This window comes from Procambarus clarkii, chromosome 68 (genome assembly GCF_040958095.1).
Source record: "Procambarus clarkii isolate CNS0578487 chromosome 68, FALCON_Pclarkii_2.0, whole genome shotgun sequence".
Taxonomy (NCBI): domain Eukaryota; kingdom Metazoa; phylum Arthropoda; class Malacostraca; order Decapoda; family Cambaridae; genus Procambarus; species Procambarus clarkii.
The window spans coordinates 15,347,270-15,375,152 of record NC_091217.1 but is presented as its reverse complement, the minus strand read 5'-3'; the positions used below and the strand labels follow the sequence as shown (position 1 = coordinate 15,375,152).

The 27,883-nt window shown below is 36.8% G+C and overlaps 1 protein-coding gene across 1 annotated transcript; it reads right to left on the bottom strand.

Moving 5' to 3' along the window:
• Positions 1–9,815: 9,815 nt before the first annotated feature.
• Positions 9,816–24,997, bottom strand: LOC138355655 (probable ATP-dependent RNA helicase DDX43). Its single transcript, XM_069310977.1, has 12 exons — positions 24,751–24,997; positions 23,197–23,387; positions 21,477–21,586; positions 20,888–21,105; positions 18,482–18,647; positions 17,683–17,792; positions 15,066–15,198; positions 13,699–13,846; positions 12,504–12,614; positions 11,966–12,096; positions 11,116–11,278; positions 9,816–11,002 (listed from the first exon to the last, which is right to left on the bottom strand). The coding sequence occupies exons 1-12, from the start codon at positions 24,995–24,997 to the stop codon at positions 10,883–10,885; spliced, it is 1,848 nt and encodes a 615-aa protein (XP_069167078.1). The 3' UTR covers positions 9,816–10,882.
• Between the last annotated feature and the right edge of the window lie 2,886 nt (positions 24,998–27,883).

Here is a 27,883-nt window from a genome sequence, read left to right as displayed (position 1 = left end):
AGTGATAGGATACATGCTCAAGGAACTGAACCCCGGCACGATAGAAATCTAGTGGGTCAAAAGCCTTTGCATTAGACGACCAGCTGTTCAAAGGGCAGGACCTGAGAACTGATGTTTGGGGTCTGCTGACACTATTTGGAGAGTATACATACAGTTGGCAATGTCTGTCTCATATGTAATGATATTCCATAACTTCTGTAATGTAATGATATGTAATTATATTCCATAACTTCTGTAATGTAATGATATGTAATGATATTCCATAACTTCTGTAATGTAATGATATGTAATTATATTCCATAACTCCCATACCACCACCACGCACACCTTTCTCTCCAACATCCACACAACTTTCCTTCTTTTACTCTGCTCTTCTTCCCTGAATGACTGATCACCCCATACCTCCCTACCCAACTTCTAAAACTTCCCATTCCACCACCATACCTTTCCTATGTCCACCTCTTCCATTTAACTATCATCCTACTCGCAGCATTCTTCCCTTCCACTACCATTCTCTCATCAACCATCCCCTTACTTTCACCACCACACCTTTATTTTCCTTAACCAGTAACAGCCTGGTAAAGAAAATTAGGGTGTATTCATTAACCCTATTTACACTACAATCCCTGAATATTTTGTCCAATATTTCATGGATGAACTATGAGGGAGGCTATACTCACCAATGGGGCAATGTTTATGCTCAAAGTATGTGGTACAAAAGCAAATTTTTCAGGAACATTTGTACACAAATCTATTCACGAAACTGGACAGTATTTTAAACAAATAAATACCACAAGTGGGAAAAGGGATATGTGAGACTGAAAAAGATATGTGAAGCTGAACTCGATATTAAAATTTTGAAGTTCATAAATGGGCCCGATAATACCCTGTACTAGTAACTATTACATTAATAAAACTATACATTCAGATTCTGAACTGCCAATGCATTCCTTAACAATGCATGTATATAAAATGGGTGTACTGTACAGTAAAGGCTGGACAAGTTTATTATGAATACCTTACAGCACATTGCAGTTTTATTGTATAGTGGGGTATTGTAATTACATTTTCATGCATAGTATCAAAGGTTATTTCAGATTAAAAGGACTAAATACATGCATTATATATGTTGCAACTTACTTTCAGACAATTCCCAGAGCCTTTTTAGAAATGGTTCTTGGTGGTGGCCATGACCTGATGACAGATGCACCTTTGGAAGTTTGTCATGCAATACATCGCTTTATCAAGAGGTGGAAACAACAACTGTAGAAGCTGTATCGAGTTGTGCTGGTTAGGTAAAAATATAACTCGGAATTTAGCATTAAATTTGGCACAGCAAGTCACACACAGAGGAAATGCCTGCAAGAGGAAATACAAAACAGAGCTTGATTTTGCTGGATTCAGTGAAGAAAGCATCGAGATAACCAGTCTATACAACAAGGTGGTAAAATTAGATACTATTGTGACCTCTCATGTAGAAATAATTAGTAAATTGAAAGAAAGTAATGACCATTTAGATAGCAAAGTTTACACCCTCAGTTTGGTCTTGAGGGTGTAGTGAAAGACTTGCGCAAGGATAAGATTCAATTGGAAACTAATTGCAAAGCCATGGAAGAAGAAAATAGACTCTTAAAAATAGCTTTGGAAGAAGTTAAAGTAAATTTAAACATAAATGACTACAATAGGTTAAGTAAGGAATTTCAACAGGAGAAACAGCTTTTGTCAGCACAGATGGAGGAAGTTACACAGGGAATAGGACAGTACAAGAAAGATATGCAACTCACTTATGCACAAGTGGCCAAGGAGAAGGAAAAAATAGAAGAAGCAGTAAAGGAAGTCAAACACTGCAGCAACCAAGATAAAACAAACATTAGGCTAGAAGTGAGGAAAGAATTGGCATCTAACTCGAAGTTGGTGCAAAACACAGTTGATCGGAGTAAGTCCCTGATCATTTTTGGCTGTAAGGAAAAGGAGATAACATCTAGGTCAGAAAGAGCTGTAGAAGAAGAAAAAGTAGTAGATAAAATTGTTGGCCTCGTGGAAGGTCTTACAACCATAGAGAATGTGTGCGACTACAGAGTCGCTGCCCGAAACACTTTGCGTAATCTGCCCGAAACGCTTTGCGTAATAGTGGCTTTAGGCATTGTATGTACTAGCTCTATCTATAAAGCCAACAAACTTTGTAAAATCTCTTTATGTATGTACCTTACCTAAATAAAAATTATTATTATTACAGGAGAATAGGCAGATATGTAAAAGGGAAAGATCGACCTTTGAGGATCACCCTAAATGGTACCAAACAAATGGAAGTATTAAGGAATGCTAGAAAATTACAAAGTGATGAGGATGGGAAAGTGTGGTCGTTAAGACGAGATCTTTCAAAAGAAGATAGAGAGAAGCTGAAACTGAACCTCGCCGAGGCAAAACGTTTAAATGAGAGCAGGAATGAAGAAGAAATCAATTCTTTTTTCTACAAAGTGATAGGGGTAGGCAGGCCAGTAAAGTGGTACATAAAGGCAAACCAACAAAATCATTAGAAAAAGGGGGAGTGAAAAATAAGAAGAGGGGGAACAAGTTCCTCAAGATTGCATACACCAACATAGATGGAGTAAGATCAAAGATACTGGAGTTAAGTGATATAATACAGCTGCAGACACCAGACATTGTTGCACTCACGGAGACAAAACTTGAAGATGCTATTTTAAATGAGGTCATATTCCCAAGGGGCTACTCAATTTGGAGACGGGACAGAAAAATCAGGAAAGGCGGTGGCGTTGCTGTGCTGGTGAAAGAACACCTAAAGGTGAACGAAATAGTGACTGCCAATCCACAAGAAGTTGACATAATAGCACTAGAGATCTGCCATGAGGATGATAAACTAATGATCATAAATGCATATAGTCCACCGTTAAGCAGCACATGGTCAAAGGAGGAGCTAGATAGTAAACGAGAAGGTCTTATAACAATAATGAGAGAGATCATAGCGAGAGCGGATAACGATAGTTCACGACTGTTGATAGTCGGCGACTTCAACTTGAAATCCATAGACTGGGAAGCATGTGAAGCTAAAACAGAAGATTTCTGGACCTGTAAATTTGTAGACCTCATCCTGGAAACATTCTTGTATCAACATGTTAAACAAGCTACAAGGATGAGGGAAGGGGACGTCCCCTCCATGCTAGATTTGATATTTACCAGGAAGGAGGAAGAAATATTTGACATTCAGTACCTTCCTCCCTTGGGTAAAAGTGACCATGTCTTTTTGGGAATAAAGTATGCAATGCGTTATAATCTGGAAGAAAATATGACGGTCGATGCAACTAAAAACCTGACTTTAGGAGAGGACATTATGGCAACCTTAGAAAATTTTTTAGTGAGTATAATTGGACAGACTTGTTGCTAGGCAAGGAAGTGAATGTGATGTATGTCAGGTTTTGTGAAATATATGATAAAGGCACAAAAAAATTTATACCAAAACAGAAAAGCAGAACTAGGAAACAGGATTGGTTCAACAGAAAGTGCGAGAGAGCCAGAGACCAAAAGACACAAACATGGAATCAATAAAGGAAGCGGCCAAACCCCCAAACATACCAGCGATACAAAGATGCGAGAAACAACTACACGGCAGTGAGGAGAGAGGCAGAAAGAAATTTTGAAAAAGGTATTGCAGACAAATGTAAAACAGAACCAGGTCTATTCTATAAATTCATAAAAACAAATTGCAGGTAAAGGATAATATTCAGAGGTTGAAAATGGGAAATAGATTCACGGAAAATGAAAAGGAAATGTGTGAAACATTAAACGAAAAGTTCCAAAGTGTGTTTGTACAAAATGAAATCTTCAGGGAACCAGATACAATAAGAATTCCAGAGAACAACATAGAGCACATAGAGGTGTCTAGAGACGAAGTGGAAAAAATGCTCAAGGAGCTAAATAAGAACAAAGCAGTTGGTCCAGATGGAGTTTCACCATGGGTTCTGAGAGAATGTGCACCTGAGCTCAGCATTCCACTTCAACTGATTTTTCAGGCATCCCTGTATACAGGAGTTGTAGCTGATGTGTGGAAAAAGGCTAACATAGTTCCAATCTACAAAAGTGGAAGCAGGGAAGACCCCCTTAATTATAGACCTGTATCATTGACAAGTGTAATAGTCAAAATATTGGAAAAAATAATTAAAACTAAATGGGTAGAACACCTGGAGAGAAATTATATAATATCAGACAAACAGTATGGTTTTCGATCCGGAAGATCCTGTGTATCGAATTTACTCAGTTTCTATGATCGAGCAACAGAGATATTACAGGAAAGAGATGGTTGGGTTGACTGCATCTATCTGGACCTAAAAAAGGCTTTCGACAGAGTTCCACATAAGAGGTTGTTCTGGAAACTGGAAAATATTGGAGGAGTGACAGGTACGCTTCTAACATGGATGAAAAATTTTCTGACTGATAGAAAAATGAGGGCAGTGATCAGAGGCAATGATTGGAGAAATGTCACAAGTAGAGTACCACAGGGTTCAGTTCTTGCACCAGTGATGTTTATTGTCTACATAAATGATCTACCAGTTGGTATACAGAATTATATGAACATGTTTGCTGATGGTGCTAAGATAATAGGAAGGATAAGAAACTTAGATGATTGTCATGCCCTTCAAGAAGACCTGGACAAAATAAGTACATGGAGCGCCACTTGGCAAATGGAATTTAATGTAAATAAATGTCATGTTATGGAATGTGGAATAGGAGAACATAGACCCACACACAACCTATATATTAAGTGAGAAATCTTTAAAGAATTCTGATAAAGAAAGAGATCTAGGGGTGGTTCTAGATAGTTTTCTATCACCTGAGGACCACATAAAGAATATTGTGCGAGGAGCCTATGCCACGCTTTCTAACTTCAGAATTGCTTTTAAATACATGGATGGCGATATACTAAAGAAATTGTTCACGACTTTTGTTAGGCCAAAGCTAGAATATGCAGCAGTTGTGTGGTGCCCACATCTTAAGAAGCACATCAACAAACTGGAAAAGGTGCAAAGACATGCTACTAAGTGGCTCCCAGAACTGAAGGGCAAGAGCTACGAGGAGAGGTTAGAGGCATTAAATATGCCAAAACTAGAAGACAGAAGAAAAAGAGGTGATATGATCACTACATACAAAATAGTAACAGGAATTGATAAAATTGATAGGGAAGATTTCTTGAGACCTGGAACGTTAAGAACAAGAGGTCATAGATATAAACTAGCTAAACACAGATGCCGAAGAAATATAAGAAAATTCACTTTCGCAAACAGAGTGGTAGACGGTTGGAACAAGTTAGGGGAGAAGGTGGTGGAGGCCAAGACCGTCAGTAGTTTCAAAGCGTTATATGACAAAGAGTGCTGGGAAGACGGGACACCACGAGCGTAGCTCTCATCCTTGTAACTACACTTAGGTAATTACAGGACTTTAAAAGTTACTTTTCTATAATTCTGCTTATTAGTCTTGCCTAAAATGAAAATTTTATATACTATACATATATTTTATTATGCTGGAGTTTATAGATCTAATTTTATTGTAGGTTTTATTAAAACCATATTTAATATTATTGATTAAAATTCAAACAAACTGATCACTGACTGAAAGTGTCCCATTATATCCTCAGTAAATTTGGATTTGTAAAGCATTTTATCAATGTTGTAAGCTTACTTTTAAAGTACAAATTACTGTCTTCAATTTACTTAAAATGGATTCTTAAGATAATTTGACCACAATTTGTAATATATTATATTGTGTATACTATATATACATATATATAGATACATACATACACACACCCACACACATTCATGCCGGGTATATATTTATAATTTACATCAACCAACGTTCATTATAATATTATCATTAATTTTAACTTATCTTAATCCAACTGTTGTATCATCTGCTCAAAAGAACACAATCCCACACATTGGACCTGAAAAGATGACATTAATGGTCCTGGACATTAAATTTTGTGATCACGATATAGGAAAGTGAGCAACACACATACTGAATAAGGTGGCAATTGTGTGGAAATCTGAATTCAGAAGTACACTGTACAGTGATTTAACAAAATGCAATATTTTCAATACTCAATATAAAATCTCACTTGGCAAGATCATGAGCTAAACAATACTCATTACCCAGGAAATGTTGCAGATATCTCAAGCTGGTATTATCATTAAACTTGTGCTGTGTTTAGTTTGGTTATATAGAATGACTCATTAAAAGTGTATCTCATTATTTACAGAGTTTAGGGTGTATCTGTGATAATATAGCATGGACAATTTATAACTATCTTTCAATACATTTCACCTAATGAAATGTTCATCAAATGCATACATTTAACCCTTTGCTGATGACAGGTGTAGATATGGCATAGCCTATGACTCGGTGACAGTGAACAGATAGTCCTGGGCATTTCTCACCTGTGGAATGAATGTGGCACCCATGACAATATTAGAAAACATGAAGGCATTACAAAATAAAGTGCTCATTTCCTTCCTTGTTAACAACCTAAATATCATCAGCAAAAGATTGTTTTAATATTTGTAGTGCAAGTTTGTTTTTGCATATTTTTAATACATTTATCTAAAATTGCTCAAATTGTCCAAAAAATGTAAATATTAATTTTGACTATCTGTGTATGTTCATTTTTGTTTTGTTACTGTATATACTGAGTACAGTATAATATGCTTAAGTGTATGATCAGTAATGGTTTTATACTGGTTTTTACAAATAAAGCACAAATCTTCATATTATGTAATGTTACTGACAAAAGTGTCAATATAAATTTACAAAACATGTCTAATTTTATTTAAATTTCTTGGTTTGCAGGTATTGGAGCAAATATTATGAGATTAAGTAAATGTTATAACACCCTTAAACCTGGACGAACAATACAGGTATCTAATCGGGAGCCTCCCAACAAATTAAAAAAAAATGTATTTCCCTAACAGAAAATATTGTGCACAAAAGCAGTCATCCAGTGAAAGTGTCGCTTCCCAAAAAAGATGAGCCAGGTGCACCTGATGGTGGGACTGATTTGAGTCATCCATCATAAACTTTGCATCAACACTTGCTTGATCAAGATGAAGCATCTCTCATGCGCAGGCGATGAGTCACAATAACGTGGCTAAAGTATGTTGACCAGACCACACACTAGAAGGTGAAGGGACGACGACGTTTCGGTCCGTCCTGGACCATTCTCAAGTCGATTGTGAGAACTTGAGAATGATCCAGGACGGACCGAAACGTAGTCCTCCCTTCACCTTCTAGTGTGTGGTCTGGTCAAGCATCTCTCATCTTTTAGAGAATCAGACATCACCCATTCTGCTGAACTCACTATACTAATTAATAAATGATGGTCTTGTCTTATAGACATAATAACATAGGCTAAAAACCCACACTTGTGTATTTGTGAAAGTTATGTAAAAATTTACACCAAGTCTTTTGCAATATCCCGAGTGCTTTGTCAAGGTCTGAATATGTGGTTACAACTAGACTTTCATCTTAAGGACTAATGTGGCTGAATTAGAGCCACATTAGTTATTGAGATGCAAGTCTCATCCTAACCACATACTCAGACCTTGACAAAGCATTCAGGAAAGTTCAAAAGACTGTAAATCTTTACATAAATTTCACAAATACATAAGTGTGGCTTTTTAGCCTATACTAATTACTCTCACCTATGGCATCTGTGCACAAATTTGTATATAAACCATATGTACTTTGTAAGTAAAAAATATCAATTAGTTTTAAGTTGAAGTGCTATATGCCATTCATATGACATGTATATAGATTATGAAAGCAAATATATAAACTAATTTTTAACATTGTCAAAAAGTGGTATGGATGTGAACAATGAAAAAGTTGCACAAGAAAGAACTGTGTGGAGGCTCTCTGTAAATACAGTAGTTCACGAGATTGCCCAAAAACTATTTAAAGTAGATTATCCTGAAAATCAAAAGGGAAAACTAATAGTACTCAACCAATATGAGAAGTTCTTATCCTCTTGGATTGACAGCTATTGTTGATCGTGAACATTTGTCGAGGTGGTGTGGTGGATATAGATGGTGTAAAGTTATTTTAGATAGGGATCAAATCTGATAGGGCACCCTCAGATGCTGAATTGCCATTGTGATGAACCAAGTGCAGTCAGCTTACAGCAAGCTTTCTTAGATGCCCTTTACACAAAAGTAAGTAAAGTTGCCTCGTGCCTTGTGTTCAACTTCATAGACACTGTACAAAGCTCCAAAGTATCAAAAATCATTGTTACCCAACTCTATATACCTTATAAGACTCAATTTCCTCCATTCTTTCTTGCTCCTTGTACACAGTCACTAAATCAATAATTTCGGCATCAGTTGGCTTTTGAGAATTTGCGACTTCATTCCACATTATCCACCATTTTCTATTTGCTGTAAGTATTTTCTACCAATTCAGCTTTTAGTTTTGGGAATAATTCTTCAAAATTGGCTTAGTGATGATTTATCAAATATTGAAATTCCTGGACTTTTTCTGAAAGCAGTCATTTTACCGCAGACATTTTCATCTACGGTATTTGCACTTATGACAGCACTGCCGCCAAAACACACACTGCACCTTAGCTCTACTCACGGTCTTTATTGCCGACTTCAAGAAACCGTTGAAGACTAACTTTACCTGAAAGCATCACCTTCCTCACTTGATATCTGTGCATACAATTCTTGGGAGGACTACTCTTAACACTTTTTTTATAAGCTCTTAGTTTTTAGTAATCATAGAAATTGATTACCCTTGGGTTACTTGCTTGATAAAGCTAATTGTAACACTACTTCATTTGTAGCAGATATGGTGCATGGATGTTCCTTAACTATAATGCAGGTTTTTTAGATCCACTAGCCCTCGTCACCCTGCCAGGAGAGAGGGGCAAGACTGATTCCAAATCAGAACACAAACATCACACGAGACCAGTAGGCATGGCAGGATGCGCAAAATACCCCCAATGAAAAGCAGATGTGCAATAGGTATGTTGAGGGAGAACTATCAACATCAAGTGCCCAAGACTTTTCAACACACCCCAGCTACACGCAAGGAGCATAATTGGCCAGCCTCTCAAGTGTTCAAGAGAGAACTCGACAAACACCTCCAAAGAATACCCGATCAACCAGGCTGCAAGCAGCTGCGACCCAACAGCCTGGTTGACCAGACCAACTGGGAGACTTGGTCGGAGATCAGGCCGCTGGTATGTTGATCCCCAGTACCTACACAAGGTAAGGGGGTTGGAGAAAAGTTTTCTGTTAACATGTTTCAAACAAGATATCTCCCCATCTCTTCTTCTAATCAAAATTTATATGGACCTTCTCAAAAATTATAAACTAGCTATTTTGAGTAAGCCGTGTTTGGAAAGCTAGTTTTCATGTCTTGCCTTGAAAAATTTGAGAGTTGTAATGTTAGGCTTTGTGATACAAGACCTTGACCCTTTATTTTCTGCTTCTACACAAGTGACAGTAAGAAACTGCGGAATAATATCAGAATTGTTAGCAGAAATAAAATGTACAGTACTCTTTCAAGTACATACATGAAGTAAGTAATTACAGTATCAAAAAGAAGGCACCAAACCGGGAAGGATATGTAAGTACATACATGAAACACATGGTTTTCAATTTCTTTTACAGATATTTCTTTTATTTAAATAGCAATACATTTAATACACAAATTTTTGCCTTTTACATTTCAATTTTGCTTACTATACTTAATATTAAGTTGATTGCATAACTAGGAAAGCAAGTGGAAAAATATATGTATATCTGTATTCTAGTGTACAATAATTCCATATAAAAAAGTAATTTAACTTAAAGATCAGTACAAGTTCCATTAACAAAGATTTTACATTTAACAAAGATGTGGTCTTGCACTTGTCCCTCTTATGGAGGACACTAAATACATGCAGTTAGATTTCCAGAAACTTATATCAAGACTAAATAAAATTAACGACACTTTGGTTCTCTTGTCTTTAAAACTTATCATTAACTAACCTTGTATAACTGACAAGAATAATGACATAAGGATACCATCACACAAATAATGGGTATACTACTTTAAAGTCAATAGTATTTTTAATAGGTGACAAATAACATCAAAAACAGAATATCAGCAGCTACTTCTAAATGTTCCACTGACCTGTGATGTCCAGATTGTACTCAGTTCACAACTAAATTTCCAGTCAATTTTTTTTTTATTTTCCTAAATACCCTATATCCACTAAAATTATATCATACAGCATTTTTAAATGACAATAAATTACTAGCTAAAAACATTTGAGAGAAACCATTACTGGTAAGATGACCAGAAAAAAAGAACAGTGTAAATGCCACATGTACAATGTGCCAAAAATCACATACAAGCATAATGAGTGAAAATAATATGGATAGCCAAAGTCGAGACAAAGGCGTGTGAAGGAATGTGTAGCAAGCCGAGGCCCTGTATGACTGAAATCCCACATATACCACTTTTCAAATCCTAATGCCAATTCATATAATTTATTAATTTATAAATATATATGATTTAATCATTCAATAATAGATATTGATTGGTTAAGCTTTCCAACAAATTATTACTAAAGACATATCCTTTATAATTTATACCCTTTTGATATCATTCATCATATCAATCTACCTCAGATATGATGATATTAAATCACCAATAAAACAGTACAACTGGTTGAATATCTGTAAAACTATGCCCAGCAAAACAAGTCTGTATTGCAAATTAAAGTTATCTTTTCATACATTAAAGATATCAGAATATTAGTTGTACGTTAACTAAATATCAATGATTATTGCACGCACAGCATATATAAAACTACTTCAATGGTCCTTTAATAATATACATCTTGAGGCCCCCTATTTCTATACCGACTTGTATTTTCACGAAGATTTTTTTCAGTCCTGGCTTTCTCCCAACGTTCCTTCATGCGGTATAATTCAGGGTGGACCTCCTAGAAAAAAAAATTATATAAATATGTATGTGCCTTTAGTAAATATAAACAAAAGTTTAAAGTACTGTACAGTATTTAAATATACAATATATTAAATAAGCTGGTGTAATTACCTGATTTGACTTCTTCAAAATTTCAATCAACTTGCCAGCGGTCTTCCAGTCCTCCCGTGTGACTAATGTACAAGCACAGCCAGTGCGACCAGCTCGGCCCGTGCGACCAACACGATGGACATACTCCTCCATATCTCTTGGACAATCATAATTCAAAATGTGTCTGTTGAATTTAAAAAATATGAATGAAACAAGTAATACCCTCAAATAATACACTGCATTTTGACAAAATATGATTCTCTACAAATCATAGCAGCTTGCAAAAGTTCATTTTCTATTCATGGGACATCAGTTAGGTTCGGTAAAGTTAATTCAGCACATTGTGATGTAACGAGCAAATGGGCTGGAATAATATATATATTCCGGTTTTGTTTGTATTTTATGATCTTCAATTAAAAATACCTCAACATTAACCTCAATTAAAGTTGACACAATAGTTGAGAAAGGGGTGAGAAAGATGAGTGTGCAAATGTGGTACTATTGAGGTACAGTACTAGCCTCACTAACCAGACAAATTAGCCTAACAAATTTATTAACTAATAAAGGCCATGTTTAATCAAGGATTAACACATTAATTTAACCCCATGGTACTGCCTATCCCTGAAGCTATAAATGCCACGACCACCCAGATTGAAAATCCAGTGGGAAAAAAAATCAGGAAAAATGGTGGGACCTTAGACAAACCGCCAGCTTCCTGCCCCCATCAAGTCCACTAGATGGATGATAAGCCTCTGATAAATTAAGCAAATAATATGTAGCAACAATACACAAAATTTCAAGACTTATGAACAAAGTTACAAACAACAACACATTAACTGTACATGTTCATTAACTACCAAACAGTACTTACGTCACATCAGTAACATCAATTCCTCTTGCAGCAACATCGGTGGCAATAAGAACTTTGACTTTCCCAGTTTTTAGATCATTTAATGCTTCTTCACGATCACACTGTTCTCGGTCACCATGCATGCTCTGTACCTGAGAGCGCACACGCATTATGATCATCATAATTAACATGCTAAATATTATTCTCAATCATAATCCTCAAGTTGAAAACAGTTATATATGGCATAACAAGCTAGGGTTGGGAGAGGGTACAGAGAGCTAGGGTTGGGAGAGGGTACAGAGAGCTAGGGTTGGGAGAGGGTACAGAGAGCTAGGGTTGGGAGAGGGTACAGAGAGCAAGGGTTGGGAGAGGGTACAGAGAGCTAGGGTTGGGAGAGGGTACAGAGAGCTAGGGTTGGGAGAGGGTACAGAGAGCTAGGGTTGGGAGAGGGTACAGAGAGCTAGGGTTGGGAGAGGGTACAGAGCTAGGGTTGGGAGAGGGTACAGAGAACAAGGGGGTGTGAAAGACAGGGTACGCAGGCATATCATAAAGAACTTACAATCTGTCCTGCTTCAAGCATTAAGACCGAAAGATGATCGACCATTACCTTCCTTCCGACAAACACAATGGCCTTATCACCGGTAGCCATACCCTTGATAAACTTCAAAAGCTGAAAATATAAATTATACATTTCTTACAACTTTCAAAACTATAAATTTAACAAGGAAAACCACAATGCTAAATAAGAAGCTAACATGATTTTTTGTTGAGCAATTTAGCAAATGACATACTATTTAGGTGTCAATGATGAAAGGCACAGGCACACAGTATATAAAATTTACAAAAGCAAACAATTTTTTTTATAGAAAATTTGAGTGAAATTTGTTGTATGTTAATTAATATTTCCTCGTTTCTCACTTTAAAAGTTGAATGTCTTCCAACCTGTTTATCACATTTGGGAGGTCATTCCACAATTTGGGACCCTTTATTTGCTCAGCATTTCTGCTTTGCTAAAGTCTCACTCTAGGAATATCAATTAGATATCAGTTTCTAATTTCTACTGATGACAGGCAAACGATGATAAATTCCAACCAGACACCACTCAACACCCTTTGTGAAATCCTTGAAAGTTAATATTTAACTCTTTCCACACACATTATTGTACTTTCAATATGCTTATGTACCAAGTACTCTATGTCTATGTACAAAACACTGAACTGCAATACTAATAATTACATCAAATACTTCCTGGAGGGCTAGAACCCATAACACCACACCAGAAGCAAATATCTACTGTTTTTTTATATTCCTAGAGTAGCAACAGGTGGCCCTGTATGATAACTGTCACCTCAGGTGGGCCCACCCCCTGTAGTGACAGCGTCACCTCAGGTGGCCCACCCCCTGTAGTGACAGCGTCACCTCAGGTGGCCCACCCAATGCAGCAACACTGCCAATGAGTGTAGCAGCAAGCAGCACACGATGTAGCTAAAGCTAAGAACCAAGAAAGGAAGAGCCCATTCTTCTTACCCCTCACCAGTACTGGTACTCTTATATTTGACAAAAGCCACTTAATTTCTTCGTAATTTACATAAATACTAGTTTGTGAAATAAAACCATCCCAATAAATGAATAATCATAGCAAAAAGCTGACAAGAATTATGGTAAAAAAAAATGTATTAACGTCTTCATCTCTTCTCTACTCGAGTCCAGCATGTGAAACCTTGGAAAATGTTAAACCTCGGTAAATACTGTACCTCATCCTTTTTCCCATCCTCAGTACAGAAGGTGACATGTTGAGTCACTGTGTGCACAGCCTGAAGAGCTAGACTCCCCACAACAACATGTATAGGATCCTTCAGCAGCTTTTTTGCCAGGTCTCTAACATCTTCAGGCCATGTAGCACTGTAAAGCAATGAAAATTATTAATAAAGCATACAACACTTGCTTTACCTAATTAATTACCCAAGTGTAGTTAAAGGATGAGAGCTATGCTCGTGGTGTCCTCTCTACCCAGCACTCTTAAGAATGGTATACCTTGCATCATCACATACCAATGTCAGAACATTTGGTCGAGACGGGTTTCTTTGGCTGCTATTTAACCAATGCAAGCGATGAGTCACAATAATGTGGCTAAAGTACGTTGACCAGACCACACACTAGAAGGTGAAGGGACGACGACGTTTCTGTCCGTCCTGGACCATTCTCAAGTCAAGACAATCGACTTGAGAATGGTCCAGGACGGACCAAAACGTCGTCGTCCCTTCACCTTCTAGTGTGTGGTCTGGTCAACCATTAACTAATATTATTGTATTTAATGTCTATCTTCAACAAAGGATGCAGGCATGATAGTTTCACATGATCCCCAGTTTCCTTCCATCTTGAATGTGTCTATAGCTGGTGCTAAATTCCCAAATGAAAAAGTATCAAAAGCACATAATTACTTTTTTTACTTTCCATGTATCCTTATAATAAAAAGCACACTTTACATTAATTACATTTTGATGCCCTTTACACTTTGTAGTTTATAGCCACTATTCTGGCCATTTTGTCCCCACCCTCACACAAACAAAAATCATAACTGCTATGTATACAAGAATACACAACTTCACTGCTTTCACAGTTTCTTCAGCATATTTTAGTTGAAGAAACTTGGGGTTGGGAAGGGGGGACACTTTTATAGGATGTTATATATAACAAAGATTAATAATCCAATGGAATTTAACATTTATAATTAAGTAGTTATGTGAATTCAAATACAATGTACCTATCATTACATTTATTGGTTAGCTTAAAGATCTGCCCATAATGCTAGGAGTATTAGTGGCTTTACAAGAATGTACTACTCAATCAGCATGATTGTAATTTATGTAATGTATGTAATTTCCCAATGCAGTGTACCTTCTTGTATATAAATAATATACATGCATGTACTAAATGTAACTACATGGGAGCCCATGGAACAACCCTCTCTATTGGTAACAAATTCCAGATGTTTTAATGTTAGTGAAAGAGTACAACAGGCAAACTATCATGTTCACAAGGGTAATGACACCGTCTCCATACCGTATCTCATTACTTTTCAATTGCAATACACGACATTTTTATAGACCCTATTACGTACCTTGTCATTACACACTGTTTGTCTGGACGTATGTCCAATACAATCTTGCGTATTTGGTGTTCAAATCCCATGTCAAGCATACGGTCTGCTTCATCCAGAACCAAGTACGATACGCCACTTAAATCGATGACTCCTACAAGATAACAGCAATGCTATTAGTAGACATAATTTATATTCACTTCTCGTAAGAACAAACATTTCAGTACTTTAAGGAGTTTCCACAATTTAGTCAGCATATATCATTACCACATTTCCCACTTTCATAGGCATATCAGGCCAAAGGAGTGAAAGCAGTATAGGAAAAAAATTTGGCTTAAGATAAGCATTTCAGGCAAAACTTAGAATAATTCAGAGGAACATTAAAGGTATAATGGGTATAATGGGGTGATCACTTGATATTAAATGAAAAATAAGTTAACATGCAAGATTTTCTGGAAATTACATCAATATAAACTTCGTACTTAATGATGACAGGCATATACTACTACTACATTATAGAACCTGTACAAACAACTCTTACTACCACATCACAAACTGTGGACCTCTTTGTCTTGTTTGTCATCACATTCAAGAGTGCCTTCAAACTATCACTATTCCTCCCACCTATTCACTGTTGGCCCATCAATTTTTTACCCCATTCCCTCAAACACACTTCACCATTCTAAATGACTCAAAAAATTATAGCTAGTTTCACAATTCAGATTAAAAGCTGGTTAAGGAGATCAAGAAAGGCTTGTTGATTTCATGCTCTACAAGGAAGACGAATGCAACAAGCCATTTACCGAGCAAGATAATTTCAGCCCTAAACAAAGGTGAAGCCACATCCACTGGTGACGATGGTATCACTTATGATATTGTGTTTGCTTCCTTTAATACCAGGAAATCCCCTTCTTGAGCTGTATAATATCACCTACGTTACTGAAATTCCTATCTCTAGGACCAACAGTATGAACATTGTAATTCCCAAGACCATTCAAGATAATGCTTTCCACCCAATTTTCCTTACTAGCGGCATTTGCAAAAAATTAGAGAATGGTCCTAAACTATCTCCTCCATAGAATAAGAATTGTGCTATCCTCCCAGATTTCCTAATCCTCCCAGACTTCATGCATGGATGGAGCGTGCATCATTGCATCACCACTTTTCTTACCCTGCACACTGAAAAGTCATGTACCACCTTCCTAGATCTCAAGTCTGCCTTTAATATTGCAAACTGACATGTTATCGTGAGTAAGCTTGCAAGAATGAATATTGGTGGTCGGCTTCTTTGTTGAATCGGGTTACTTATCCAACACGAAGTCATTGCGTTTTTCCAGGGGCATAGAAGTGTAACAAGAAACTTCGAACTTGGTATTAGATAGGGAGGTGTCCTCAGTCCTACATTTTTTAATATCTTAATAAACATGCTGTTCAACTCTGTACCGAGCAAACCGAGCATGCATATCATTAGCTTTGCTGATATAATGATACACACCACTGGGTATGCTAACATGCAGAACACACTTAACTCTGTATTAGACTCATGTCAGGGCCTAGGTTTAGTCATCTCAGCAGAGAAAGATACACTAAATCGGCACTCACCCAAGTAGGGAGGAGTTGTTCCCAAGATGCAACTGTATGTTTACATAGTCAAACTGGCTACCAGCTTGACTATGTAAACAGATTCAAATACCTTGGCCTTGAGGTGCCACTGTATGGTCATGTATTCATACTGTCGTCAGTATAAAGCGAGGCTTCGAGCTCTCGAAGCTGTTGCAGGTTATCACTCAGGCTATGGTGCCAATGTCAGAATTGTCAAAATGATTACCTTGCATACATCAGATCTTTAGTGGATTATGCTGCACCTTTGCCTGCTTTGATGCCTGAAAGAAAGCTTGGTAGGCTTGAAAAATTGCATAACGAAGCCTTGAGGATAATCCTCGAGTGCCTTCGTACCATGAAGATACTTCACATGAGTCAGGAACTTAATATTCCGAGCATTGTTGATTGTCTTTGATTGGCATAAAAGTGCTTAGGCTGGCTCATCCTAACCCTTGCACAGAAGCCCTCCAGAATTTCTTTATTGAAGGTCAACATTGTTCTAAATGGATAACTAAAACTGGAACTTAACTCGGAATGTATCAGACTTATAATTTTGTACCAAGGGAAACGGTAGCACTTTCCTGCACTGTGGGAGATTACACCCTTTCCAATTTTAATCCCTCCCTTTCCACCCAAGGGGTGAATTAGAGGTCAGCCCAAGCTTCGTCTTGAGGCAAAGCTCAATGCCTTAAGCCATATTGATGCTCTGTCCACAGAGCATTCTCTCTCAAATCATATACACTGATGGTTCCCTACAGCACCCCACAGGTTCAGCTGGAAGTGCAATTGTCCCGACAATGGACGATGGCTTATAATTTGAGTAGGGAGTCCGTATGAACAACTGGGCCTCTAAACATGCATAGGCCTTTTATTAACACCCTTCCACATATTTTAAGCCTCTCAACTTACATCTAAAAAAAAATTTAAATCCTTAATAAATTAATGCCAAAGTAAACAAATTCTAAAAACTACCTTATCAGCAAGAAAGGATATCACATCAAATCTCATAAAATCACAATAACTACTAATACATTACTTTTGCTGGTAAATTCATTGAGTCTCCCAGGAGTAGCAATAACAATTTCTGATTTGGCATTTATCTTCTGAATTTGCTGATTTTTATCGCCCTGACCATATACGCACACACTGTGAAGATACAAAGGACCACAAGGCATTAACCAATACTCTGCAAAATACTAAACAAGACTATTATTAATACAGATAAGTCATTAATAATAAAAGCTATCATTAATCAATGAATTATGCTGAAAGTCAAAATACTGTACAACAAATGTATAATTTACAAGTCAATAATTCAATACGATTTAACATTTGCTCTCCAAAATTGGAGAGCAGCTCCTTGACAATTTTCCCAAAGATGTTGACCTATGTGAAATTCAACTTAAAACTGAAGAAAAAACCTTGGGAATGGAGCAAACATTAATAGAAAGGAATTAATTCTCAAATCAATTTGATTAAAATAATTCTTTTCAAGAAATCATTTCCTATAAAATAAGAAAAGGCAAGCTTATTTTTGTTAGTATGAATTTAGACCTTGGGATAGGTACCAGATCCAGTTAGTATAATGCAGGGTCATAAAATCAACATTTTGAGTTTGATCACATAATTGTCAAGAAATTAAAGAATAAATAGTTATGATGTTTTAACAAATAAGCTTATCAATAAGCTTTGATTTTACACAATGTGGTAACACTCCACAGAAACATTCATGTCTGCTTGCATTACTATTCCAACATTTAGGGCCATTGCTAGAAGCACTGTACAGTACTTGCCATTAAATAATAATATACAATAATTTATTAAAATTAACCTACCATCTAATATTTTCATATTGATATTTAGACACCTCCTTTTCAATTTGTTGAGCCAATTCTCGAGTTGGAGCGAGAACAAGACAAGTAGGCCCAACACGTTCCCAACGAGGGGTTGGCTGAGCAACAATGTGCAGCAGTGCTGGCAGAAGGAAGGCCAAGGTTTTTCCTGTAAAGAGGAAAGTGATCATTCATGAATAATAAAGAACAACTTTTATAAAAGCTCTATGGCAAAAATCTTCTCTCACTCGCACGTATTTTTGCATATACCGAACCTCATCCAGACCTGCAGCTCTCCTATATCAGTAGTGAAGCTCTCCACAGCTTCAGCACCGATAACTTCCACAGATATATCTGATACTTTATCTGGCACTCTTCTCAAACTAGTCAAAATCATATTCATGATGGCACGGTCATCTCATTTCTCCCAACACATTCATAATACTTTTTCTACCTACATTCAATTACTTCACTTCAAATCTTCAGCCCTTTTAAGATGATGCTTTTTGATCTTACCCATGCAAATTCCTCTCCTCCCACAAGTTGATAAGAGTTATAATATTAATGAAGATAATGAGAATCCTGGATGGTGTAAGTCTTGTTTCAATTGTGCATGTTTAGAGATTATTTAAAAGTACATGAAATAGTTGCAGAGTTTGACAGTCTACATAAAAAGTAATACCTATGCTAATACTTAACATTTACCTACATACAATCACTATTATATTTTTGTTTATAGATTATAAGATTGTAAAAATAATAATATAATACAGCAGTAGAAAATTACTAAAGTGATGTGGAGAAACTAACAATACTATTTGTAGCCGGCATTAACCCTATTAGGCAATCATCAAATCTGACGGACATCCACGGCTGCATTTTATAAAGGAAAAGAGGGGGAAGAGTTAGGTCAATGATGTGAATGTGGGACAAGGTCAATGAAGGCCAGATGTTAAATAAAAATGATATAATTTATCATACAAGAGGTAACTATAATGTTTCTTCACCAAAGAAGAAAACATTATTAGACATGTCTAGTATCTTCAGCCACCAAACAGCACCACCATTCAAAAGATTGAAGGAAAAGTCCTAATTGTATCCCCCTCTTCTTACATTAATACTTAAAAATCAAAATTACAACAATCCATGACATAATAACTATCATTACAACCACAAATTTCCACCATAAGGCCAACACTTTTTTTATCGTATACTGTACATCAATGATGTAAGAATATTGCAATCATTAAATTTGCAAATTACACCAAGATCTATGGTAATGGAGAATGCAAACCTTACATGGACAAATACTAGACCTTGCATATGAGCACAACAGTGCATAGCACAGCTCTCAAAACACTACCACCATACAGCAAATTGATGAAGAAAAATACCCTGGAACCAGGATCCCTCAGTCATTGAAAGTGGCACAAGTGAGCTGCAGAAAAAACAAAAAGGTACCCAAACCCTAGGAATAGTTAAATGAATCTTTGATTCCAAGGAGAAGAAATTGGTTATTAATTTTACAAATCTGAGGCCAGATTCACGAAGCAGTTACGCAAGCACTTACGAACCTGTACATCTTTTCTCAAACTTTGGCGACTTTATTTACAATTATTAAACAGTTAATGAGCTCTAAAGCACCAGGAGGCTGTTTATAACAATAACAGCTGATTGGCAAGTTTTTATGCTTGTAATCTGTTAAATAAATGTAATCAAGGCCGTCAAAAATTGAGGAAAGATGTACATGTTCGTAAGTACAGTACTTGCGTAACCGCTTCGTGAATCTGGTCCCTGGTGTATGCCCATTCTATCCAAGCATGGAGACCTCACCTTCAAAAGGATATGCTGTACTGTATCTGCTTTAGAGAAAGCAGGATAGAGGGACAAAAACAAAGGAATGGTTGAGGACCATAGATCTAATACTGCAAACCAGACATTACAAGGCTGATCTCAAACTTTTAATAGTTAAAGATATTAATCAAAACCACTTCTTTAAAAAGGTCAATTGTAACATAGAAGGAGCAACAGATTCAAGCTCAACAAGCCACAATGTAGGACTGAAAACATGGGATGCTTTTTTTGCCCCCTAGGGTTAATCCCATACACCTGTCTATCCACTGAAGATGTAAATACAAAGACATTATTGCAGTTCAAACTCCAGTTGGAAAAAAACCTTAGAAACAATGGGGATACCATTGACAGGCTGTCAACTTATCACTGTCAAGGCACCAAGAAAGAAAGCAACCCTCGGGTAAATTTAAGTAAATTATTCAAGTGTTGTTAATGGATTGTGCATCTATGCACTTTGTGTGCCATTGGTTATTTAAGTCTTTTTAATAACAATTTCTTTGGTTACCTGAGGACTATGTAAATGACAGCTTCTCCAACAAAGACATAAACACATACCTGTGCCTGTTTGCGCAATACCGATCATATCATGTCCTTGCATCAAGATTGGCCATGACTGACACTGTATTGGTGAAGGGGTCTCAAATCCCATCCTCTCTATTTCTGCCAGCAACTCTGGATAAGGCCCAAATGCCTGCTTAAACGTGAGCACAGGCTTTGGTATTTTCTTACTGTTGCCATCGTCCCAGCGAACAGTTATATTGAAATTCTTCTTTCTGAGGTATTAACAAAATTAATACATACTTCAGGTTAATACATAACTAAATGTTGTAAATAATAAAACACACATTTAAACCTTATCATATAAAATTAGTACAACTGTAGGGATACATATTGAGCAAAAGTTCTCAAAGTTTAGTTATTTGGAAGAAATAAAAGTAAAGGTGACAGACTATCAATTTTGAGCAATAGTAGGGTTTGAGAAACTGATGGAAGCAATTATCAAAGCACAGTATACTGTATATAACATACTATGACTAACAAATATTCCCAGAAAAGTCCACTACAGTATCAGAAGTGGCAACGGACCGATTCCATCAACTGATCCCCTTGCACTCAAATGTGCTACAATGAACATTTAACATACCTGAAATTCTGCACTTCTTTTTCACTGAGAATCTTGACCTCAGGATCTTCAACATAAAGATTCTTTTGTAGTGGTGGCAGAGCAGCCAAACGTTCTGCCTCATACTTATTCTATAAAAAGAAACACAATTGAATGTTTTATTTTGTGAGCAGTCCCTGAGCCCATTATGTGCCTTTGTAACCCTTTCCACTACCACCCACAAGATGGGTATGGGATGCATAATAAATTAACTAAACTGTGTGAAACAAAGTCAATCAGAATGTTGCTCGTGCTTATCAAATATTGGGTAGTGATCCTTAATTTTTTTATGAGAGCTATAAAAGCTATAGCTTTTATATATTTTTTATAAGAGTTACACTTTACATATATAGTTAAAGAGCTATCCAAGCAAGGAGCTTGGTCGCTCCCCTTAGGCAAGATCCATTTTCCCATGAAAAGTATTCAGTGTTCAGGGGAGGCCTACATTTTGCAATTGCACATCAGGAGTTTGCTTAAACTTCCCTGTCAGGTCCCACTGCTTCATTTTCTCCCTTTAACACCAGTCTTATTTAAGGCCAGAGTGGCCTTGTGAGACCTTCCAAGTTCTACCAAACATCAAATGAACCACCAATCAGCTCTGCTAATTGCTAGTTGGCCTGCTCAGCTCCTACACTTGGCTAGTTACCTACCACCACCATGGTACAAGTACTGTACCTATTTTCCAACCTCACAGTTCTATTTTGACCAGACCACACAATAAAAGATGAAGGGACGACGACGTTTAGGTCCGTCCGAAATTTCCAATACTGTACATACATAGTTTAGACTGGTGTAGACTAAAATAACTCAATCAAGTGACTCCAGGATGGAGTAACAGTTTACTAATTTCCCCTTTGGGATGGCCCAACAGGGATGGCTGATCATAAAGATCTATTTCACTGGTGCAAAATAATGACCTGCCCTAATTACCAGCCTATCTCTGTTGAAACAGTTTAACCTTGCCTAAATGAGCAAGATTAGTGAAGCAACTCGGAAAATGCTATGCAACTTTCTGAAAAAACCTATAGTATGAATTCAAAAAGGTAAAGCATAAAAAAACATGACATTACAATCACATTTCCACAATTAATACTAACAGAGATTTTAACCCAAGTGCGTAGGTGAGCAAAGTGGCATACATTGTTGGAACTACCGAGCTTTAGCATAAAATTTTAACCCCTTAAGTGCAGCTTTGATCGAAGTTACCTCTGCAAAAATTTTTTAAAATATATAAAATGATACATTTACATGTAAAAATATACGCAAAAAATAAATAAAACATGCATACATATATATATATCTCCTAGTCTTTTTCTGTGCCATTTTCTTGACTGCATCCTAACTGTTCACTCCCAGTATACAGTTTAGGTTTCAATATTATGTCACTTATCTTTCCACCACTGTTCTCCATTTTATTCACAAACTATTACATGCCTCCCCCCCCCCCCCAAAAAAAAAGCAGGTATCAATGCCATACTCCTATAACAATTATTCTTGTCGGGGACAAGAATTGCCTCCAAATTTTAAATGGGAAATCCATTTAAATTTATCCACTGTTTAAAAGAACCCTTTTAGCGATGTCCGGATTTGGGAGATGTGACTGTACATGTGAACTCCCATACATTATAAAAATATTTGATACATCTGAATGTTTGATTAAATCTTCCCAGACTTGCAACCCAAATAAGAAATAAACACTTACACTCGCTTTAATAAGTGCATCCCAATCAATTAGTCCTTCATTTGCCGGTTCACATTTCTCGCTCTTTTCATATTTATTTTCACCTCTGTGATAACCTTTTTCACATGTCTGGCCACTACTTTGACCTCTCTGCCGATCAAAACTGTCTTCCTTTTTCCACTGTGGTGAATCATGCGAGGAGGATCGAGAGCCTGAAACCAAAATAAATTTTAAAATATCAGACAAAAAAATTATCTCTGATACTAAACATACACCATACAGTCTCCTGAACATGACCCGACAGCCGAGTGAACAGCGCTCGGGATTCGTAGTCCTGAGGTTCCGGGTTCGATCCCCGGTGGAGGTGGAAACAAATGGGCAGTTTCTTTCACCCTGAAACCCCTGTTCACCTAGCAGTAAATTGGTACCTGGGAATTACAGCTGCTATGGGCTGCTTCCTGGGGGGGGGGGTTTAACAAAAAAAAAAAAGAGACCTGGTTGAGGACCGGGCTCGTGGATGCTGAGCCCCACAATCATCTCAAGATAATCTCTCCCCCTTTGTACCAAAAAAAAAAAAGGTAGAACACAAATGGTACAAAGAAGTACTAAAGTCTTAGTATTTAAATACTAATCATAACTTTAAACTCGTTAGATGGATGTACAGTTAGAGAACCCACAAAGATGAGGACCCTATGGATAATTATACTATGTGATGAGTATATCTAAAAATTTACTACATACTGTAGTATAATTTAGATACAGAGTTGTACGCATATACAGTATAATAAATGGATGAGCGACTTATTTAATATCTAACTTTTTTTACATTAATTTCTCTTCTCTGGACTGATGCCTCCCTGCCCCATGGTGGGAAATGAGGTAATGATAAAGTACTGCATGTAGAGCCAGCACCATGCCCGAAATGCTATGCCTGTTAGTGGTTTTGTAAGAATTTAAGAACAATGTTATGTACTGTACTCTCACAAACCTATTGTGCCTTTGTGTATATAAATAAACCATTACACTCCAGCAATACTGTATATACACTACAGCACCCAATGTAAATTGCAACTCACAGGATATACATACATCCTACGAGTTTCAATATAAAAAATATAAAGACTTTACAAACCGATTCCATCTTGCCACATTCGTCATTTTTGTATTCTGTTCACACTTCCTCTTTGCTCGTTAGTACGATTTATTCCAAAGACATTCAAACAACTCACAATCAACACTGGTTGGCTTATGGATAAATTTAAGCTTACGTCACGTCAACAAAAGACTGGTCTGACAGTAGGCTACACAGTATGTATGCCCATTTGTATCCAGTTTTTAAATACCATTCTGTATTGCTTAAATAGTGAATACTCCTCACAGATTAGTAAATCTCAAGCTATACCCTCTTAATATTTGATAAAGGCTGTAATATGTGACGGTAAAAATTCTACTGGAAATTAACCAAATAAGATTTTTGAAACCGATTTACCAGAATAAACTTAAAAGTATGTTACCAACATCAATAACTTTCAGGTTAGCTTTAACATTTACGTTTATACAACCAAGTATACATACCTTTTGAATCTCCACATTTAAAGCAATAAACTCTATTAGAATAGTTGGAAAAATTGCACTTCTGACACTCCCAATTCGAGTCAGAGTTGCTCGACCTCACGGACTTCTGACTGGCATAAGTTTGATTAGGCTGGTTTTTGTAACTATAGTTTCCCCGATTGTTGACATTATCACGATATCTGCCTCTACCGCTGAAGCTATCTTGGTAATTGTCACACTGTTGACGGCCACCTCTACGACGATTCATGCTAGAAGTGAAGAACGAAAAATTATTAGTCCAATACTTTCTTTTTAAATAGGTATGTTATCCTGAGCACCTTGTAGTAAATCTAAATACATTATTTTATTAAATATCATTAAAAAATAAAATATTCCTTTGTAATGTATACTACTATTAAAACTACTGTAGTGCACAAGAAAATCGTGATGTGAAAAAATCGTGAAATATTAACGTGATGTATGCGAGAAATTCAGTAAGAGCCATGAGGAGGATTCGAACCTCTGCTTTGGGATACTCCCAAGCAAAGTAGTGGTCTAACGTGTTTGTTTGGGAGCACCCAGAGCATAGGTTCAAATCCTCCACATGGCTTCTACTGATTTTTTCACTAACCACAGTGATAGGTCATCATATCAAAAGTGAAGGTGTCAGGTTAAGCAGGCGATGAGTCACAATAACGTGGCTGAAGTATGTTGACCAGACCACACACTAGAAATTGAAGGGACGACGACGTTTCGGTCCGTCCTGGACCATACTCAAGTCGATTGTCACAATCGACTTGAGTATGGTCCAGGACGGACCGAAACGTCGTCGTCCCTTCAATTTCTAGTGTGTGGTCTGGTCAACGTGTCAGGTTAAATTCCTACAGCACTAAAGATAACTGGGTACATTTCCCCTTCACCCAATGGATCCAACTAATTATGCAAAGCTTCCTAGTATTATGTAAGTAATGAAGAAATACATATGTTATATTTACTCACTATAATGTTGGTGTTGAATGTAGAACATGAAAAAACATTTTTACTCCGAAATAATATAATTTTATCACGAAATTTGACAGAACCAGTTGGCAGCCGACACCATAGGAGTCGATGATCAAAGTGACATCTTTGATCGCTTTGAGTAATTAGATGGACCCAACTTTGTTATAAAATTATATTATTTCAGAGTAAAAATATATTTTATAAAGTTATACATTCAGCTCAAACATTTGAGTAAATACAGTATGTAATTTTTTCACTGAACATGTCATTTCTTATATTACTTATGTAATGCTAGGAGGTTTTGGGTAGTTTTGGGTAATTACATGGACCACACTCAGTGACTATTCATCCAGCAATAAATAGCTAACTGAAAGACGGGCAACTGATGATAACCAGGAAAAATGTCAGTAGGTTGCAAAGGGTGACTGATAAGCCTTAGTACCACTCCTGTATACTTTTCTTCCTTAAAAGTGCTCACATAGTTATTACGGAGTCATTGACAGTGCCAGTGACACCTATTGGTGTCAGACACCAATAGGAAGCCGTCAATAACAACTTCGCCCCCACTCTACCACTGACAGCAGGGGTGCCACAGGGCAGCATCTTGGGAGCTCTCCTATTTCTTGTATACACCAATGATTTGCCAAATGTTTCTACCACTCTTAAACCTATATTATTTGCTGACTATACTACCGTCATCTATTCTGACCCTAACCCCCACACACTAAATATTGTAAATAATGAATTGAAAAAAAAGTTCACTCATGGATGTCAACCAATAAACTCACACTAAACATAGAAAAGACTTGCATTTTATTTGGTAGTAAATCATCAAATTGTATGCAACTTCAATAATAAATGAACTAAAAAAAAAATAATCAGATAGACAAGGTTAACATTAGCAATAAAGATGAAGACAAGTTCCTTGTCCTATACATAGACCAGAGACTCAACTTCAGCATCCCACATACAACACAGGCAAAAAAAATCTCAAAAAGTCAGTAAACTCATCAACAATATGGTAAACAACTACACTCCCTTAGCTAAGCAACTTACATATGTGGAATTTAGTGGTACATTTGGTCACCTACAACCCCTAAGACGGCTCATTTAACCCATTTTAAAACTTATAAGCTAAGAAAACACAACCTAATTTTAACACGTTAACCTCCAGTTGAGAAAACCAAAGAGGACACAGCTCAGCCCGCAAACACAACTACGTGAGTACGTATATAACCTAAGCTAACACAGCTTAAACTTACGTTTTTTAAGTAGTAAAAGATCTCTGTCGAAACAGCCGAATAAGATTTGAGTGAAGCACCAAGACGCTATAGTTGACCCGTCTTAAAACACTGCCGTGACCCAGGGCGACACAACTCCTTAACTACAGCTCCAGTCACTAGCAACAACACATTTATAGACTCCTCACCTGAACTAGGAGCGGTGTAACCACAGGAGGCAGAAAGTGGAGATGGAAGAGGAGGTATGGCGCGTGTTGCCCACGTCCTGGCCACAGTTACAATGGCTCCCGGGTGTCCATGCCGCCTCCACCTGCACCTTACCTTTGGGGATAAACTTATCCCTTCTTATTCTTGGGTTCCTAGCTCTATAATCATCTAAACTAAAAGCCAGTTATAAATTAAATTATCTTGCTGAACGTATATTCTCTTGTCTGACGTATATAATTTTGGAAGTGTTTTTCGTGGCATTATTTTTGCATGGCAAATATATTATATACTGCAAGTTTATTTAATAACGTTTACTTGTCTAATGAATGGAACCTTCGGCCATACATAAACTAGGGTGAGCATGACATAGTGATACTGAAGCAAATAATAATTGAGGCTTCACAATATATTCACAATTAAGTTCAAACCCAAAATGAGACAACTTTTGTTGTTCATCTTAGCCCATTTCTACCTTACTCAGAATTCCTGACTCTCCCAAAAGCCCTCTATAGTGATAAGTAATGCAAGTTAGTTTTATGGCAAAGCTTAATCACAGTTACATATACTGCTGCTGCAACGGCTATATGAATTAAAGTTTTTTTAGTTTAGTTCATTTATTATGCACCCCATACCCATCTTGTGGGCGGTAGTGGAAAGGGTTACAGAGGCACATTAAAGTAAAGCATAAATGATGTAATTAAATT

Bases quoted from the DNA above. Each gene is read 5' to 3' on its own strand.
- LOC138355655 (XM_069310977.1), bottom strand. From the start codon at position 24,997: ATGAATCGTCGTAGAGGTGGCCGTCAACAGTGTGACAATTACCAAGAT. The intron at 21,106-21,476 runs GTATGTTAAATG...TTAATACCTCAG, and splicing joins AAAGAAGTGCAGAATTTCAG to AAAGAAGAATTTCAATATAA. The intron at 15,199-17,682 runs GTAATGTATTAG...GTTATCTTGTAG, and splicing joins CAATGAATTTACCAGCAAAA to GAGTCATCGATTTAAGTGGC.